General features: G+C 37.4%; 2 protein-coding genes across 2 annotated transcripts in view; one reads left to right on the forward strand and one right to left on the reverse strand.

Annotated features, from left to right (window-relative positions):
- Window positions 1–4742: 4742 nt before the first annotated feature.
- On the reverse strand, window positions 4743–7747 carry utp11 (UTP11 small subunit processome component). Its single transcript, XM_084385831.1, has 8 exons — window positions 7550–7747; window positions 7218–7279; window positions 6740–6842; window positions 6415–6528; window positions 6240–6333; window positions 5728–5858; window positions 5243–5353; window positions 4743–5035 (listed from the first exon to the last, which is right to left on the reverse strand). The coding sequence occupies exons 1-8, from the start codon at window positions 7607–7609 to the stop codon at window positions 4952–4954; spliced, it is 759 nt and encodes a 252-aa protein (XP_084241957.1). The 5' UTR covers window positions 7610–7747; the 3' UTR covers window positions 4743–4951.
- A 4026-nt stretch (window positions 7748–11773) lies between these two features.
- The window catches only part of fhl3a (four and a half LIM domains 3a), a 39248-nt gene continuing 31616 nt past the window's right edge, over window positions 11774–19405 (forward strand). The window contains exon 1 of the mRNA XM_084435514.1: window positions 11774–11932. The gene's annotated coding sequence lies outside the window, so the exon portion shown is untranslated. The remainder of the gene's footprint in view (window positions 11933–19405) is intronic.

A 19405-nucleotide genomic window follows, 5' to 3' on the forward strand; every position in this document is an offset into this window, starting at 1 on the left:
CATTCAGCCAATCAACAACAGATCGATAGAACCAAGTTCACAACTTATATTTTTTCAATGATCATCCTCACTTGGATGTACGTCACAATATGGAAGAAAGGATTCATAGCTACTTCCGTTACATTGCGACTTTGATTTGAAAAACTTGCTCTTCCTCCAAAACTTCTTGTTTGTTGTTTTAACTCACATCTGATTATTTGCTATAGTGTGCAATGCTCACATTTCACAATTCAATCAGCTCTAGCTAAATAAATGTAAGTGTCGCCCTGCATAATATCCTGTTTAAATATATCACATTACATAAGTAAAACAGGTTGCTAACAGCAACTAACACAGAATTTAAGGATCTTAAAAGTGCACTCAGTAATTGTTTATGTTGTGCTGGCTCAGCTGGTCATGTGATCTCAAAATGGCTGCCTCCATGAGGTGACCAGCTTCATGTGAAATAAAATTTGTTGGCAACTTCATGTTATGTGAGTGTACAAGAGTTTACAACTTCCAAAATAATTATTTATGCCTTTGTGTTTATGTGTATCTCATTTTAAAGGAAAAATAACTGCGTGCACCTTTAGCCGCTTTGAGGCACAGAGATGTATGCGTAGATGCCACATTCAACTGCTCCAGACACATCGGGTTGGCGAGCCCGCCATCTTGGAACGGTCAGCGTGTTGTGTCGTCACTCACAGTAAGAATCAAAGTTGCCACAACATTGCGCAGCTTCTGGTTGGGAAACCACAGAGATTTATATGTTCAGACCGGCTTTAACCGTTCCAATATGGAGGACAGCTTACGTATAGAGGCCAATAGAAACAGCCGGTAATTACGCATATGTATATGTGTGGTTTTGAGGTACAAAACAGTGGCAGAATGACTTTCAACTAACACTAGCCAATTCTTTCTTTTTAGGTGTTATAAATCATTCAAAAAAGATCTATACTTATCCAAAAGAACATGGTTACCTGCAGTCCCTCAATCATTACACATAACACATCAGTACAGTTCCATTGAACAAACCAACAAAAGCACTGAGGGTCAGCGTCCCATCAAATGAGCCTTTTCAAAGCTATTGTCAACTCCATGAAGGAAACAGGAGGCCTCTTTTACATCTCCTAATGTGAAAAACATAATGGGACAATGTGGTGGATTTTGACCAATATCTTTCAAATCTAGGGGTCACTACCAACACTGCACTGGCAGACCTGCAGCCATGACCCCTGTGCAAAAGCTGATCTGAATGAAAGACAGGCTTCAGTAAGAACAGTGGCCTTCTGTGTAACGGCAGACGGAAGCAGAACGGAACTGTGCACACGGCTGCGTGACCCTCCACTCCAAACCGAGGCGGTCGCAGTGACGAATACTCAACCACATGACGCACAAATGCACGCACACTCCGCCTGTCACTTCTTTTGGCTGAGAATTCTGCAAATACAGAAGGTCAATATTGATAGGTCACACAGAGCTGCTTTGTAAATATCACGAGGCTTAAATGTGCATGTTCATGTCATTGTGAACACGCACTTGTAATTCCTTAAAAAAAAAAAAAAAAAAGCATGTATAGAATTTAAAATGCTTAGTGCCAGCATTACAGTACAGCAGCAGTATCCACACCGCATTCATTACAAACAGCTTTTCCTGTGGTCAGTGTTGGCACAGATAGACTCCTGGCTCGCTCCTGCTGAACACAGTGACATTTCCCTGTTCCTGATTCACCCCTCCTCTCTTTCCCAGGAGAGAGTAATGGATGGGGCCTGTTTATGAAGCCGCTGCCACCTGCATGATCAATCAAGCCATGCAGAGACGACACAAAAAGCTCAGTCTGCGCAGACAGCACACAACCTTTCACAATTACACAAGCAGGAACAAGATTGGTACAAGAGTGTTTAAAAGTGGGCCATTGAAAGTTCTGAGAAATGTCATTTCTGTTTAACTCTTAAAACATTATGTATCAAAGTGAAAATGCAAAGGATAAAAACAACACTATTGTATGCGTGTGTGTGTATATATATATATATATATATATACACACACATATACACAGTACTGTGCAAAAGTTTTAGGCATGTTAATACAAAAATTTCACTCTTTCTTATATTGCAGCCATTTGCTAAAATCATTTAAGTTCATTTTTTTTTCCTCATTATTGTACACACAGCACCCCATATTGACAGAAAAACACAGAATTGTTGACATTTTTGCACATTTATTAAAAACGAAAAACTGAAATATCACATGGTCCTAAGTATTCAGACCCTTTGCTCAGTATTTAGTAGAAGCACCCTTTTGATCTAATACAGCCATGAGTCTTTTTGGGAAAGATGCAACAAGTTTTTCACACTTGGATTTGGGTATCCTCTGCCATTCCTCCTTGCAGATCCTCTCCAGTTCTGTCAGGTTGGATGGTAAACGTTGGTGGACAGCCATTTTCAGGTCTCTCCAGAGATGCTCAATTGGGTTTAAGTCAGGGCTCTGGCTGGGCCATTCAAGAACAGTCATGGAGTTGTTGTGAAGCCACTCCTTCGTTATTTTAGCTGTGTGCTTAGGGTCACTGTCTTGTTGGAAGGTGAACCTTCGGCCCAGTCTGAGGTCCAGAGCACTCTGGAGAAGGTTTTCGTCCAGGATATCCCTGTACTTGGCCGCATTCATCTTTCCCTCGATTGCAACCAGTCGTCCTGTCCCTGCAGCTGAAAAACACCCCCACAGCATGATGCTGCCACCACCATGCTTCACTGTTGAGACTGTATTGGACAGGTGATGAGCAGTGCCTGGTTTTCTCCACACATACCGCTTAGAATTAAGGGCAAAAAGTTCTATCTTGGTCTCATCAGACCAGAGAATCTTTTTTATCACCATCTTGGAGTCCTTCAGGTGTGCTTTCATGCGTCTTGCACTGAGGAGAGGCTTCCGTCGGGCCACTCTGCCATAAAGCCCCGACTGGTGGATGGCTGCAGTGATGGTTGACTTACTACAACTTTCTCCCATCTCCCGACTGCATCTCTGGAGCTCAGCCACAGTGATCTTTGGGTTCTTCTTTACCTCTCTCACCAAGGCTCTTCTCCCCCGATAGCTCAGTTTGGCCGGACGGCCAGCTCTAGGAAGGGTTCTGGTCGTCCCAAACGTCTTCCATTTAAGGATTATGGAGGCCACTGTGCTCTTAGGAACCTTAAGTGCAGCAGAAATTTTTTTGTAACCTTGGCCAGATCTGTACCTTGCCACAATTCTGTCTCTGAGCTCTTCAGGCAGTTCCTTTGACCTCATGATTCTCATTTGCTCTGACATGCACTGCGAGCTGTAAGGTCTTATATAGACAGGTGTGTGGCTTTCCTAATATTAACATGCCTAAGACTTTTGCACAGTACTGTGTATATATATATATATATATATATATATATATATATATATATATACATATACACATACACACACACACACACACACAGTTTTAAAAGAACAGTTCACTTCAAAATGAAAATGCTATCATCATTTACTCACCCTCAAGTTGTTTCAAACCTTAGTTCACTTCGAAATGAAAATGCTGTCATCATTTACTCACCCTCAAGTTTTTTCAAACCTGTATGAATTTCCTTCTGCGGAACACAAGGGAAGATATTTTGAAGAATGTCGGTAACCAGACGTACGCCATTGACTTCTATAGTAGTAAAAAACAAATATAAATAAATAAATAAATAATGTCAATGGGGTATATCACCTGTTTGGTTACCAACATTCTTCAAAATATCTTCTTCTGTGTTCAGCAGTAGAAAGAAATTCATACAGGTTTTTTCACATTCATACTTGAGGGTGAGTAAATGATGACAGAATTTTCATTTTGAAGTGAACTAATCCTTTAAGAGTATCCTCTGCTCTCATTCAAAAACAAACTCCAGCATTTTCAGTTGCCAGATACTACTGGAACTTCAAACGGGACAGGGTTCTATAGTCATATGAAAAACAAAGAAGAGCTTTTGGGCAGCAAACATACAAGATGGGTTAGGTGCACTCAGGTATACAAAAGCACCCCATGCCTGCATTAAATATACTGCTGGATCTTTAATGTTGTGGGCCTATTTTTTGCGGGAGGTCATCTTGTTCAGATACATGGCATCATGGATTCTATCAAACACCAACAGACCAAAAATCAAAACTTGACGGCCTCTGCTAGAAATATTATAATGGACTGTGGTTGAATCTTACATCAGGACAATGATCCAAAACAAACATCTAAAACACAAAAATGGGTCGCTGGTCTCAAAATGAAGGTTCTGCCATGAGTGGGGTGAACTCACCAACATGGACCTCAGAATTTAAGGGATTTGGAGAGATTCTGTATGGAGGAATGGTCTCTGATCTCTTGCCAGGTGTTCTCCAACCACATAAGGCATTATAGGAGGGGACTCCGGTGGCAAATGGAAGTTGCAAAAAGTATTGAATAAAATAGGGACAATACTTGTGGCTAAAATGTATTGGAGAATAACATGTCATAATGAGATTTCTCCCCCATTTTCAATTGTTTTACTTCAATGAAAGTTTAGGGTTTTTTGGTGCATTTTTAAAATAAATAATCCAAAAGTTTAAGATATAATTCAAGAGTTGGCTGAATTGTGAAGACAGTAGTATACTTTCAAAAGTAATGCCAACTCCAAGTGGTAGGAAAGTTGCTCATTTTGTGTCAGGTTGTAAGTTTGATGAGATCAGATGAGATGTGCTAGTGCCATCTACTGATAAAACCAAATAACTACAAAACATTACAGACAAAACTTTATTTCAAAGCAAAAAATGAATTGCCATAAATATGTACAATCTCCTTGCCTTATAGTGTGCAAGATGCATGTTTTCTCTTGGTACGTTACAGAGGGGAAAGACAAATCCACAGATTCAGTCCACTTCATAGATATTACAGCTGATTGACAACCACAAGACAGAGAATGTTTCCTCGGTGTGATGATCCAAGACATCATCTTTTCCTCTTGGTCTCAAATCTATAGATGGCAGGAGCAGTGCTGGTCTCCTTACGCACTTTCACTTTCTTAACCTTATCCTGTCAGAGACAAAAACACAACCCAGAAGTCACACAACAATGCAAACAAACAAACTCTTGAAGAATATCCAACAACTATTAAGACAGGATAAAAAAAATATCTAAAAAATACAAGATCATTGTTTAATCCATGCCTTAGTAAACATACATCAGTACTGAAGCACTCATGTTGAAAAGGTTAGGGGCAGTGTAAATGAATTCACTCACTTGTAGATCTTTTCTCGTCTGGATTTTTTGACTAATGACAAACATCTCCTGTTCTCTGTCTATACGTTCTGAAAGCCTCAGATACTGCTGTTTCCTCTGTTTGGCAAGTTTCTGAGAAAAGGGGAATAAACATGTTAGAAAAGACAAATATGAGAAAGAGGACAATAAATGCAGAGAGGAAAATTTGAAAAATATGATTTCTTATAATTTATATTATTGATAAATGATCAATCATTGATATAATGTACTATTTACATAATTATTTATATTAATTGATATTTACAGTTATATATTATCATGGTGACACTTTACAATAAGGTCTCATTCATTAACATTAGTTAATGTATTAACTAAAATGAACAATACATTTGTTACAAAACTTATTCATCTTTGTTAATTGTCGTTGTTCATTGTTTAACAGTGCATTGTACACAGTAAAAATACTTATGTTATGTATACAGTATGCTATACAGAGAATGTGTTACTTTTATTGACTTAGACGCCACTGCTCCCAGAATGCTCTTGTGTGTCAGGGTCTCTATTGTTGGTCTGTTATACACTCTGTCCACCAATGCAGGAACCGTGTTGAGGTGTGTGGCCAGGTCAAAATCCTCCACTGGCATGAAAAAATATATATATATATATATATTTGGGAATTTAATACTAAAAAGAAAATGTCTCTTTTTCAACATGGCGATCCACCGATTATTCTTTGATGTCAAACTTTATCTTATGAAAATACGCATTCAACAAACACACAATACAATACCTTCAACTGAAGCTAAAGTTAAGTAAAATTAAAACGTACATTACATTAATAATGTTTAGTTTTTTTCTGGCTTTGCAATGTAATCATCATAATGCGTGTATATGGTACTATAAACTTATTATTATATAGAGCACATTTAAAATACAACATTAAATTTCATACACTATGTAACAGGTGGATCCCTGCTCCATCTCTGTTTCCTCAAAAGGTGCAGTTATACAAGATTACCTTCTTTTTTTGAGTCCACATAAAAGACATGTTTATTTTTCTTTTCCTCGTTGACATCAAGAAAATGGAGCTCTGACTTCATCCTTTCGATTTTCTGAAAAATAAAACCAATTATTCCATTAATCTCAACTGTAAGGGGATGGCACCGCAAATACATAAGAAGAATCAGCCATACCTTCATCTCCGACACCCGCTTCATTTCCACATATCTGATGTCCTGGGTCCTCATCATCTTCTTCTGCTCATCCGTCATCACTGATTCTTCTGGTTTGATCATGTGAACTCCATCCTAACCGGAATAAACAGAAGCACGATAAGCAGGGTTATATTACAGTAGTAAACATTTGAAGTGGATCCAAACCTTTCATCAAAGTTATACATGAATTTTGAACAATACCCGTTCTTGTCTTAGGACAACTTTTATGAACTTTTTTGACCCACTTCAAATGTTGACTACTGTAGTTGGAAACTGCAAAAAGACTTTCTAAGAGGCAACAAACCTGTAATTGGTTGTGTATCATCTTAAAGTTAAATTCATCAGGGTTCTTATCCATGGCCTTCTTGCGCAAGGCCAGGATGGTCTTCTGTTTCCGGTGGTAGTCACTGTATTACAAATAACAGGTTTGTAAACTGTACTGAAATGATAATGTGCAGCATTAACTATATTCTAATAACAAACAAACCTAAGGTAAAAGTATATAATAGGTAATAAGGTAATATAATATATGTAATGTGTTCTTATCACCATCTAAGATGTCATATTATTACAGAACTCAGTGCTATTACACTGTACCATAATGAACTATAACTACAATTCATTTTAAAGAATGATAAATTACTACTTGTGTAACATTGTGTCACAAAACATTTCAGAGTTCGAACATTTCTGTTCGCAGAGACTCAATCAGCAAACATAAAACTCATTGTGTAAAACGTGCAACATCCAACAATAAAATGACAAATCTTGTTATTTCTTACTCTGCACGAAGTTTGTAGTCCTTCTTCTTCTCTAACAGACCCAAATGTTTCCTGAAACCGAGCTGTGATAGGGGAAAATTCACGTTAATAAACAAGAGATGTGGAGGGCTAAATCTTCTCATTCGCTGCTAGGGAATGACTAAAACTAAAGCGGCCATCGGATTTCAGAAAACCCTTACTTTACCGAATTAACTTAACCCACAACTACATAATTTCAAAAATTAATTTGTCAGATGAAATATAATACATTGATACAACAACTTGAGTCATTTTACAATACAACAATTAGCAAGGCAGCACGCGAGTTACCAGTATGTTTAAACTTAACTTACCTGTGATCGCTCTTTGTGGTCTCGCTGTTTAGTTTTCAAGGCTTTTCGAAAAGAAGACATGGCTGTAAAAATCTGAACACAAATCCGGCTCTGTTTAATGGGAAAAAACGTAAACAGGAATTTGTATACACCGCACAATCTCGAATGGTTCTGCGCTCACGTGGAATACGATGGATCACAGCTAGCGTGGTGTTTATCGGAAGCAGATTCGCAGCAAACCAATTTTATCGTTCCTAATCAAGCATATGAATATTTTTAATATTTGGACATTTATTTAAAAACTACAATAATTAAATTAAATGCAAGTAATAGAATATATAGAATATGAACGATGTATAAAATACGAAATCGTAAAATTGTTAATAATTCGTATTTTTGATTATATAAAAAAATCTAGTAGGCTATTCCTCGGTATTATTTAACCATGTAAACGCTTCAACTGAACCAAAAATATAGATATTTAAGTGTATACCTTAATTTAAAAAGTAAAAGTTTTTTTAGTGTAAAAGAAATGTTGCTTAAAGTGTCGACGGCAGATGGCAGTGTAATCCAGGCATTATACACGACATTCTCAGATTCATCCAAAAACTACCTTTAAAAATGGCAAATTCCATAGTCAAAAGTGTTTTGACTCCAGTAAATGTTATGTTTTGAAATCAAATCACTCACTCTTTCTCCAAAAACTGCACATAGAGTCACAAGCTGTGTCTTTGACACTGAGCTTACACCACAACATTAGCTTTATATGGCCATCTAATCACTGATATCCATCACTGGAGTTGTCTACTGTTCTGTATGAGGAAGATATCCAGGCTCACGGCATGGAAGAACTCAATAACAAACCTTGGGTGCTGAGACACTTAGTTTATATATCCTGGCCAGTGTGTTGACACTTTAAATCGCTTTGGTCATGATAATGACAGCCTCTATCTGCCAAAGAGATTGGTTAACACTAACAAATAATGCTTGGTTACTGGTTTCAATCAGGGTTTTTAAAGAGTGCCCTAGTACAGGCACCTATAATTGAATCTCAACCAGAAATACAGCTTTCGGCCATTAGTGTGACAAATGTCAGAGCAGAAGTCTGATGACGACACCTGTGCGCCTCCTAAGGTCCAGTTTATCGTTGGCTCGTCTTCTGAGAATGAAGGGGAATGCAGAAAATTGCCATTTGGTGTGTCAAAATGCGGGGCATGGGACATAAGCAAGGGCAGAATTGAAATAACAACCAGCATTTCCTCTGGCCCCAAAACACATGCACATTACTCAGAAATACAGAACATCATGGCCTGGTGCTGTGATTCTTTCCCACTGGTTTTTTTTTTTTTTTTTTTGGTAGTAGTAGTAGGCTAGTAATAGCTTAACTCATAAGGCACTGTACAGGTACAGAGGAACTTACAAAATGAAATGCACAAGTTTCATTATGAAGAACTTCATGGAACACTGAAGTCATATAATTTTTACAGTGGAATAACTACAAACACATATGTATTACCTCATATGACATTTTGTCCTTTATTTCCTCTTCATGACTGAAAACAAATCAAATGTGTGAGATGCACATAACATGCAGATTTTTTCGTTGAGAATGAAACCCTTCATGGGGTCACTTTTTCCATATGATGTCATAGCCTTGATTGACCCATGGTTTGTGGGCTTTCAACTTCTTTATGCAAGACATATAAAACCAAGTGACCCAACAGACTTTTCCTACAGAAACTGAACCACAGTATAGCATGTAAAACTAAAACATGAGATTTAAAGCATTTCCCCATGCATTTTAATTGGATTATAGGCCTATATGTTTCTCAACAAAAACAACAATCTTTAGGGAACAACTAGTATTCAAACCTGTGTTTAAGAGAGGGCAGAATGTCAAATGGGCAGGACGAGGGGTTATAGGTTTATGATAGCTCTGAGTTTCTGGAATGTCCTTGCTTGACAGATATATTACTGTTTGGTTTTTAATATAGGCCTTTAAAAATCACACAAATGACATAAGGTTACTGGCCAGTAGCTGAGCTCAAGACCTTGGAATGTCTCTCCTAACCAATGTAAGGTTTCTATACACAGACGGTGAGATTACGCTAATATAAATTAAGAGGAGCTCTCATGTGAATTACATTATTGTAGTATATAACTCAGATTTCATCTGCATTTTCAGGTCATGTTCAATTAATAGAAGTTGTTTGCTTGATTCCATTTGTATATGGTGGTAGTCTGGATTGTGGGAAATCTTATTTATGTTTTACTCCATGTTCTGTGACAGCGGGAAATGTTTTGGAGGAGTATTCCTTGAAACATAGGAAACCATTTAAGAGATTTAAAACTTATAATTTCAGGTTTTACCAAGGATGTTAACAACTCGTATGAATACTAGATCCTTCCAGGAAGAGGGTTCTCTTGAATGTTTGGTTCTCACTCTCAAAATTCGACCACAAAGCCCTGTAAAGTGTGGATATGGGACAATTAACATCCCACTATTTACAATATCCAGTTTGAGCTGGCAGTACAAAACGTCAATATAAAAGATTTGAAGGTCCTAAACACATGAGAGAAATCTAAAGACAGTTTTGTCCTTTTTTTTCAGGGATAAGAGGACTTTTTATATTGAAGGGTATAATGAAGGCATTTCACAATTTACGCTTGATTTAATTTGGTATAATTTGATAAACTTTTCTTTTAAACCATTAAAGAGTGGCAATAAAACCTTAATGGCATTATAGGTCTGAAGCAGAGGATCAGACATTGTAACGTGTTTAAGGGAAAAACTTTCTTGCCACTGGTGTAATTTAATGAATTTCAATTGCACATGAACTCTTTGGTAAGATTATACAAGAGAGTAACTAAACACCTTTCTGAGGCAATCGCTGAGTCTATTTATTGTTAGCAAATAAGTCAACTCAAGATAACTAATTTAGGGTTTCAGTAATATAATCTCTGATATGGCTAAACACAAATTTCATAATTTCATTTACAACAATTGCTCAGTGTTTTCTGCGGTTGCCTGAATTATTACAAGGACAAAGGCACTTTCTTTAATCTTGCAAGAGGTTCTTTATTTTGTATCTTCATCCAAGTATTACATTACAAATATGAATAGGCCTACATGAAAACGGATATCAAAGCAACATTTACCTCTTTGTTATGCAATAACATTTAAGTGCCTGACGGTTTTCCATATAACTCTTGTACATGTCATGTAGCAATAATTTGTTCATCCATTACTGTGGAGTGTGACAAAAGTGTTTTCAATTATTTTGCACAAGAAGTAGCTCACTCCAGTTTTTTTTATGGTCATTATTTCAGAAAATCATTAACATTTCCTCCACTTTTCTTATTTCCATCACAACTGATTTTTATTATTAACACAGTAATGTTCTCAACAGCATTCTGTGAAAGTGATTTCTATTGTTTCATAATTTTTCCACCACATTCATCACATCATAGCATAGCCTATAAAAATGCTATAAATGATTTTCACATAACGAATATCATATAGATTATAATAAGTAATTACTCTTTTAAATATGTCATAATTCTCTTTTTATCAAGGATTTTCATATGGTGAAAATAAAACCAACCCATTTGAAAAGTAGCAAATAAATGATGAACTTTCAAAGACAGTTGAAAAGTTTCCATTGATGAAAGTTTCCAAGACAGTTTCAATGTGACCATTAAACAAAAATAAGTTAAAAATCAACTCATTGACGTAAAGCTAAACGTTGAAGATTTGCCCATATGTTTGAATATGAAAACTATAGCACTGAATCTACCCAGGAAGAGATCCGTTGAACTAGACTCTTTTTTTTTTACCTTTTGAAAAACATACCTGTTCTCTATTCTAATGGTTAGTCTGGTTTTGACAAAACAAACAATTTCAACTCTGTTTAATTAACCTGGTCTAAAATATGCTCCATCCCCCATATACGGCTACGGAGAGAAAAAAGTTGTTCATTGTCATGACGATTCATCCTCCACAGATGTGGGTGTTAAGTAGCCTAATAGGTAAGTATTGTGCTACTTCCATTATTACAGACAGACGCTCTCTTGCGTCCTAAGCTACCGACAAACAACAAGCCAGACAGATAACAATGCAAACTGCCTCAATTTAAAGATCATTTAATGGAACTTCCTTCAGGAAAGAAGGAAGACCGTTTTCATCCACTGGGGCGGGAGCTTGTGACTCACTCAACTTCCTCTATAGTAGCGCATGGAAGAGTTGAGCGTGAGCATTCTCTCATTCGGTGCTTTGAGAGAGAGCGGAACACTTCTTCACACCCGTGAGGAGCAACAGGACTACAGATCTATTAAACAGGCCAACCAAACTGACCCCAGCGCACTCAACACGGACAGACAGAGTACTGAAAGAGTTTTGACAGGGTAAGCTCACTTTTTCTTTTCTTTCTTTACTGTCATGTGAAATTAGAAATTCACGTGACACAGAGCTAATGATTATCAACCCGTTTTTCATTCAAACCCAGCGGGTAAAAATCGATGAATTGTTTTCATTCATCCAGGTTATGGTAGAGTATCCTGAAGACGTGTTAGAAAGTGTATTGTTCTACCTCAGTAGATTCAAATCTTGTTATAACACCTATATGACCTGTTGAAACCTTACTTATTTTGAGCTTTAGTGTAAAATACAATAACTGCTGTACCAGCAGTACCAAAAAGACCATTCATTCTTGAGTGAGTGAGAGAAAATAGACTAATTTATTAAATGCAAGCCCTTTCAATGTCATCGTTAACTCTCCCTAAAGTCAGAGTTTAATGACATGCCTGTGGTGAACTTTTTGTTCTCTAGTCTACACACTTGCAATTCTCAGAGGAATCTGGGACACGTGTCACAACATGACAGTTATTTGTTAAGTTTTCTGACAGCCAAACCTCATGTCTTCATTGGCATTAAATGTATGCATGCGGATAACCATTAGAAAAACAGGCATGCGTGCCGTGGGGGGCTTGACATATTCCTGAGTTTTGTCAAAAGCAGATCCAGGTTGGAACTTGATCGCTCATCTTTGAACACACCTCATCCCAGAACATGTTGCATTCCAAGGCGTAGTGAACAGTCTGAGTAACCGCTCATAAGGTCCCTGTTGCAAGTTACAGCTCACTTTTGCCCTGTTCGGTGAGGTAATAATATATACACCCATTGAGATTGATAATATTTATACTATTTCATAATCTGTGCAGTGTTTATAGAATCTACCCTTGAGTTAAACATAAAACAGGAAATGGGTTACACATATCAGTAAATGATGTGATTCATAAAGACACACCTTGAGTAATTGAAAAAAGGTGAGTGGAAATATTTGATCTATCAATGGGTGGGTCCTCTCTTGATAGATCAGGTCCTCTGATGACTAAACTCCTTTGGCAGAGATTTTTCGTTTAAGCAATGCTTTCTGACTCTGGAAAGGTCTTGACAAGACAGAAAACAGGGCAAATACTGCACTGAATAGGTCAGGGAAATTTGCAGGAAGAACAAATCTGGGTTCTCTACTCATTTCCTCTTTCTTTTCTATTTTCAAGCCCTGCTGCTGTGACTGCCTGGCATCCTGTAGTAGACCTTGCAGGTCATTGAGTTTTTAACTTTTAAAGTGTTTCTTAAAGAGTTGGACACACTTTAAGTGCGTCATGGCATGTGCTGACATGCACGTTTGTGTGTGCGTGTGAAAAAAGCAGAGTAGAGATCTTTGTGGTGCATCACTGTGCCTTTTGGTGCATTAAGAAGCCTTTGAAACTGCTTACCTCAGAGCCAGATTCCCATAGTGTCTGCCGCCAGCCCTCCGCCATTCCATTCCCATTCATTATTCCAAGAGGGGGAGCTCAGAGGCGCTTGCGGAGGAACAAAATCATCCCTTTGAAATTTAAGTTCCATCCCTTTCATTAACATGCCACACGCACTATGTAATCAATTCAATTATTATTTTTTTAATATTTTAATATCTTTTAAAAATTTCTGAAAGAGTAAGATTTAATTTAAGACTTTTTTTTTTGTATTTTTTTTAATTTAATTAATACTTTTATTCAGCAAGGACTCATTAATTGATTAAAACTGACACAAAAGATGTTTGTGTTGTAAAAAAAAAAAAAAAAAAATTTAAATAAATGCTGTTCTTTTGACCTTTCTATTCATCAAAGAATCCTGAAAAAAGTGTATCATGGTTTACACAAAAATATTAAACTTCACGACTGTTTCCAACATTCAGATCAGCATATTAGAGTGATGTAATAGAGACTGGAGTAATGGGTGCTTAAAATTCAGCTGTACCATTACAGGAATAAATTACATAAAAAAAATATTAAAATTGTTGTTTTAAATTACAATAACAGATTTTATCGATTTTACCAACATTGGGGCCTGTTACTGTTTTTAATTAAATTGGTGAGTGTTAGAGACGTCTTTATACACACACACACATTATTAGTGTTTTTAGTGTTGTATATGTGTACATTATCAGTTATTTACTGCAACTTCTCCCTGTTCACCATATTCTATACAAAACTGCTTCATCAAAAGTGGCTTGTGAAGAACTCATCATGTCCATCAAAGAAATCAAAATTCTTAAATTGGGCCGTATTTCATTTGTGCTAACCACAACATGGCTTCCTCTTATAAGAACCGTGGTTTCTGAAGTGTCCTGCTGTGCCAACAAACTTCAGTCTTGTTATTTTTATGATGAGTTTTTTTTTTTTTTGTGGTTCCGAAATCCCTGCACCCTTTGGTAGTATGTAAGGTCCATAAAGTCCAAAAAGTCCATAAAATGTGATGTTGTCATCTCAGAAGTGAATTTCTTGGTGTCTGGAATATTCAGACCCGTCAGAAACTGAAGGAGATTGAAAATGCATTTGTTAGTTTTTTTCACTGATGTGACTGCAGTCTTGATCATGGCCACATTCTTTGGAGACACTGCCTTATGCATGGGCTGTTGTTCATCAGGGATAGGACTGAGTGCAATGCATTTTGGGATGCAGTATTCCATATTGTAAGCTCCATTGAAAACTGCTTACTTGGCAATTGTAGTATACAAAAAATGTCATACTGTGCTTACTATACATAGGCTACTATATACAGCAGCCTTAGAAAAAGTAGTGTGGTATACAATGCTATTTGCTTGGTCACTACAAACACTGAATGTAGTTGTCCATTCACAAGACTTAACAGCATACAAAAGAGTGAACAAGTGTGTCCAAGCCATTAACATTTATGAGACCATCCACATGCAAATCCATTGGACTTGAACATCTATTTGTCAATAGAGCAGCTCTGTAACCAAATGTACAAGCTAACTCAAAGCAAGAGACAATGAACCCTTTAATTCATCTCTAATAAGAGTGCCAGATGAAACAATGTGAATTTAAATGTCTTGAAAGAATAACACATGCCAGTACACTGCATTTACTGTCTTCTTTACATCATCATGAGTTAGTGTGTTGACTCTGGGACCATCCCATATATATCACAAACTCGCTGTGTGAAAATCTCAATTATTATCTCTGGATTCAGACTTTTTGTGTTCTACTGCCACATTTCAGTTCAAACAGCTCATGGGGGACATATGACTGGTTGTTTGGGGGGGGTGGGGGGGGGGGGGGGGGGTAACTTTGAATCAAAGGAAGTCACTGCTGGTTTCCTGCAGGGGACTCCAGGTGCATCTGTGATCCAGTGAGATGGTGGTTTCCTCCCAGACTGGGGAGAATGAATGGATGAAATCAGATCCTCACAGCCTGGGCCCCAAGAGATGCGACCCGCTGCTGTGTGCGGTGTGCTGTCGGCTCGCTTGTACTGTTTATTTACCTTTCCCCTCTCTTCCTCTCGCAAGCCTTATTGTCCTTCATAGACGCTTAGTGTCTTGCTCTGAGCCACTTGTTTTAAACCCTTTTGTCTGTCTTTCTTCCGGTCATTTCTCTACAACACTCATAGTTTGCTCCAATATGCTGCTCTGTGTCACTGTAAGCACCAAGAGGTCAAGATTTGACCAGTTGAGCCCATTCCGATAATGGTTCTCGCATATGCATTCTTCCGCCAATGCGGATGGAACACGTTTCTTGCACTATTCAGTGATGCAGCAATACCATTACAGTGTCATTTGTACGGAAATCAGACAACACTGATTATGCTGAGCATCTTTGTTTTTAGTGAATCAAAACCATATATATGCAACTAGTCTAGTCCGATTCCCGAACAAATGGCAATTTCAAAAAGTCAAAAAAAAAATTTTTTGCAAATTAAATACAAACAGTTTACCTACTGTGTTTTGTTATACTTAAAGGAATAGTTTGGCAAAGAATGAAAATGTGCTTTTAATTTACTCGCCCTCAGGCTAAAATGTAGGTGACTTTCTTTCTTCAGTAGAACACTGATGGACAGACATCATCATGCGATACAAAGCTTGAGTTCCAGACTCTTGTTTGCCTGGTAATGATGATGTAAATAATGTTCAGTATATCTTGCAAAGACTGATCGTTCCGCTTCATAGGACCTTAAATAGGTCAGGAGCCACGGGTATTCATTTCATGTTACCTGTTTAAATTTTTTGACTCTCAAAGTGATGGCAACCATTGACTTGCATTTTATGAATCACCAAGGACTATAGGTTCATCTAAAATCATCTTTAGTGTTCTGTTGAAGAAAGAAAGTCACCTACATCTTGGATGGCCTGAGTAGAATAACAGCAAATTTTCTTTTTTGGGTGAACTATTTCTTTAAGGCTTGAGTGTTTCATAAAAGAAATGTAATGACTGAAGTATGTTGCCACATTTTTATCGTAGTATTGCTATTTAATATAGTTAATTGCAATTGTTCAATTCTATTATAATTCTCTTCTACGCTTCTAAAAAAATACTTTGTATACATCATTTTTACTAATTGTTTTACATTTATTACCTAAATTATCTCATCATTTGAAAATTATGTTTTTCCACCAAATATTTCTTAGTCAAAGATGCTAAAAGAATCATTGATGGAACCAGTACTGGAATCTGGAAGTCCTTATAATTCTCACCCATACCAGTCATTCAAAGCTTGCTGAATCAGATCTTAGAAGTGTGATTAGGCAATGCCACATGGCATGTGTCTGGATTCATGGCTTGCGTCAGTAAACATCTGTTGGTTACATGGATTAAGCAATTGCAGTTTTTTTTTTTATGGACCATGCTTATTATGTCTGTTAAACCAACTGTATCACAACTAGCAGATGTTACTGTGCAATCTATCCATCCACACTCTTTTGTCACCCAGACACAGTCCCTGAGTCACCTTTGACGCACCTAATCTCCGTACAGATCTAGGAATCCAGTCACCTGGTGCGGGCTGTGAGAGGCATACGCTATCCCATCACAGGGTTGGGTTTTCACCCCTCTTCTCGTACACATATCACCAACTCCCAAGTGGAAATGTTCCCAAATCTGTCAGAGAGATGCATTCAACCTGACAATGAATACCCGTACTGGAATGTAAACACTGGTCTGTACTTGTAACAGTCACATAAAACGTGTCTGGTTGGCATTCTCCAAGCTATAACTGGCAAACCTACTGTGACATACTATCAGAAACAGAGTGAAATATGTGTAACTGCAGAGAGTTTCCTGTAAAATCTGTATCCAGTCTAAATAAAACCTGTAGTTGAGGGATGGTGGAAAACCAAAGCCATGGTGCACTGCTATAGAAATCAAAAAAATGTTTACGTTTTTTTTTTTTTTTTTTATAAACACAAAAATAAAAATTAAATAATTAACCATAATTTAATCAAAAAATAAAACACAGGATATCTTTAAAAATGTATAACATTGTTTACAGATTATGATATATTGCCGATGCAACACACTAATAAAAAGCATATCTTGAGCAATAATGGCACATTATAAATAGTGAGATACATGGTTTGATACAAGTCATCAGCTTCATGGCTGGGAGTTTTTGCTACATTGGTTGGTGACTCACCACATGCTGGAAACTTACGGTTCAAACATCTGTCCTGCAGGCTGATTATTTTGACTTGATTCATTCTTGCTGGTAAATGAAACTTTTTTTTTTTTTGAAATGTTCCATCCATTGTGCCACCTTTCCATCTTGATGAAATTAGTAAGGTCTTTGCACTCTGCACGAAGAACCATTATCAGTGACATCAGTTTTAAATATATGAAGAAAGAAGAAAACAACAAGAAAATTCAGAGGTCACAGAGAGAGCTGCAGGAATAAAAAAGTGTACAACACAAACACTTTATATTAAAAAGTTAAAGAAGGTATAGTGTTATGTATTTAGATTTCTGCTTCAAGCATAAAAAGTATAAATTGCTTTTTCAATTTGACATGATGTATACTACTGTATGTTCCGTTAAACAAGGAAAATAATTGCTCCACATAGCACTGTAAAATGCTTTCACTGTCACAATGTCTCTCACACATGCTCAGTTACAAACAGCACTTGAGCTGTAATTTGTCAAGTAGGGTCAATGTGATCCAGTAAAATATATGCTGGATCTGCAGTGTTAACAGCATGGAAGCATGAAGAGAATAGTATGCTAGTGTAGGAAAAAATTTAAACAAATGTTTAGATTTGAAACCACTGGTTGCTCGGCCCAGCTGTTTAGCTTTTTACTGGGCCTGGAATCATCAAGAGGAGCCATTCATTATCCAAGAAGCCATTTAAAAGGATCAATATGCTAAATGAATCATTACATCTTACATGTGCAATATCCCACCGCAGTTCCTGTTTTTGTACAGGGCTAATCTTAATAAAGCTCGGAATCTCCCCATGCGAACACATGCTCAAATCCACATGTGTAAGCAGACACATTTAAGCACATTATAGGGTGCCAAGTCAGGATTGTAAGTGCTGATCACTTCCCAATGCTTAATTAGCCTCCACATCTGTAAGAGATGAGAGCAAATGGCTGTGACATCATTTCTGATGAGAGGAAATCTGACTCAAGTGTTTCCATTCGGTGTTTGCGCATCTGTTTTGTGTTTGTATGTGGGGATGAATGACTAATTTCAGTTGCTTTTGGGCTTCTAAACAAACCTTGACTTTGACAGCATACAAGCTGTCATAATCTTTTATGGAACACCATGAACCGGCTCACCCTTGCTGACCTACAGAGCACACTGCAGTGGAATGCATAAAAAAACCCAATGCTCACTGGGATCGCTTCTGAAATTTTTAGTCTCCTTACACTCCGATTTATACAGACATTTATGTGGTGCACAGCTGTGCAAGAGTGTTTCCGTCTAAAGTAAACAGCTGCAAGATACTTGCATCATGAAGAAATCTGGTAGTGCAATGCAGATGCTTGTGTGAATGGTCAAATGCACTTCTAGGTATGAATGTAAACACATTCAGTTTGTCTTAAGAGAACATGCTGGACAAAGACTACATTCACTCTCTCAGTTCAAATCCAACTATTTGTGTATCCGATTGGAAATTTGGAATCTAATCTAAATGATTGACTCATTACTGTTCAAATCTTATTTGTGTGTCCCAAGGCTTTCTTTCATTTTCCAAAATATCAACATTGGCAACGACGTTGCGTTGGTAGGACTACTCCAAAAAAATATTTGCACATGTAAACGTTCGTCAACCAGTCAGAATCAAGTATTCAGCAGCCCCGTATATACATGTATTTCTGCTGTGGTATCGAAATTGGTATAGAGAATTCTGAAATTGGTATTGGTAGCCACCAGTTTTGGTAGCATGACAACCCTTGAGGTTTTGAGGAGATTTATTTTTTTGCAATGTTCCAGGGAGAGCAGAGGTAGCTGTCGCCTTCTTTGAGGGAACACCTCAAAAGTCTTTCGCTGACCATGGCTCGGCACTTCACAGAAGCCCATAAATGGGAGAAAGTGTC

This window comes from Rutilus rutilus (genome assembly GCF_951802725.1).
Source record: "Rutilus rutilus genome assembly, chromosome: 17".
NCBI classification, from domain to species: domain Eukaryota; kingdom Metazoa; phylum Chordata; class Actinopteri; order Cypriniformes; family Leuciscidae; genus Rutilus; species Rutilus rutilus.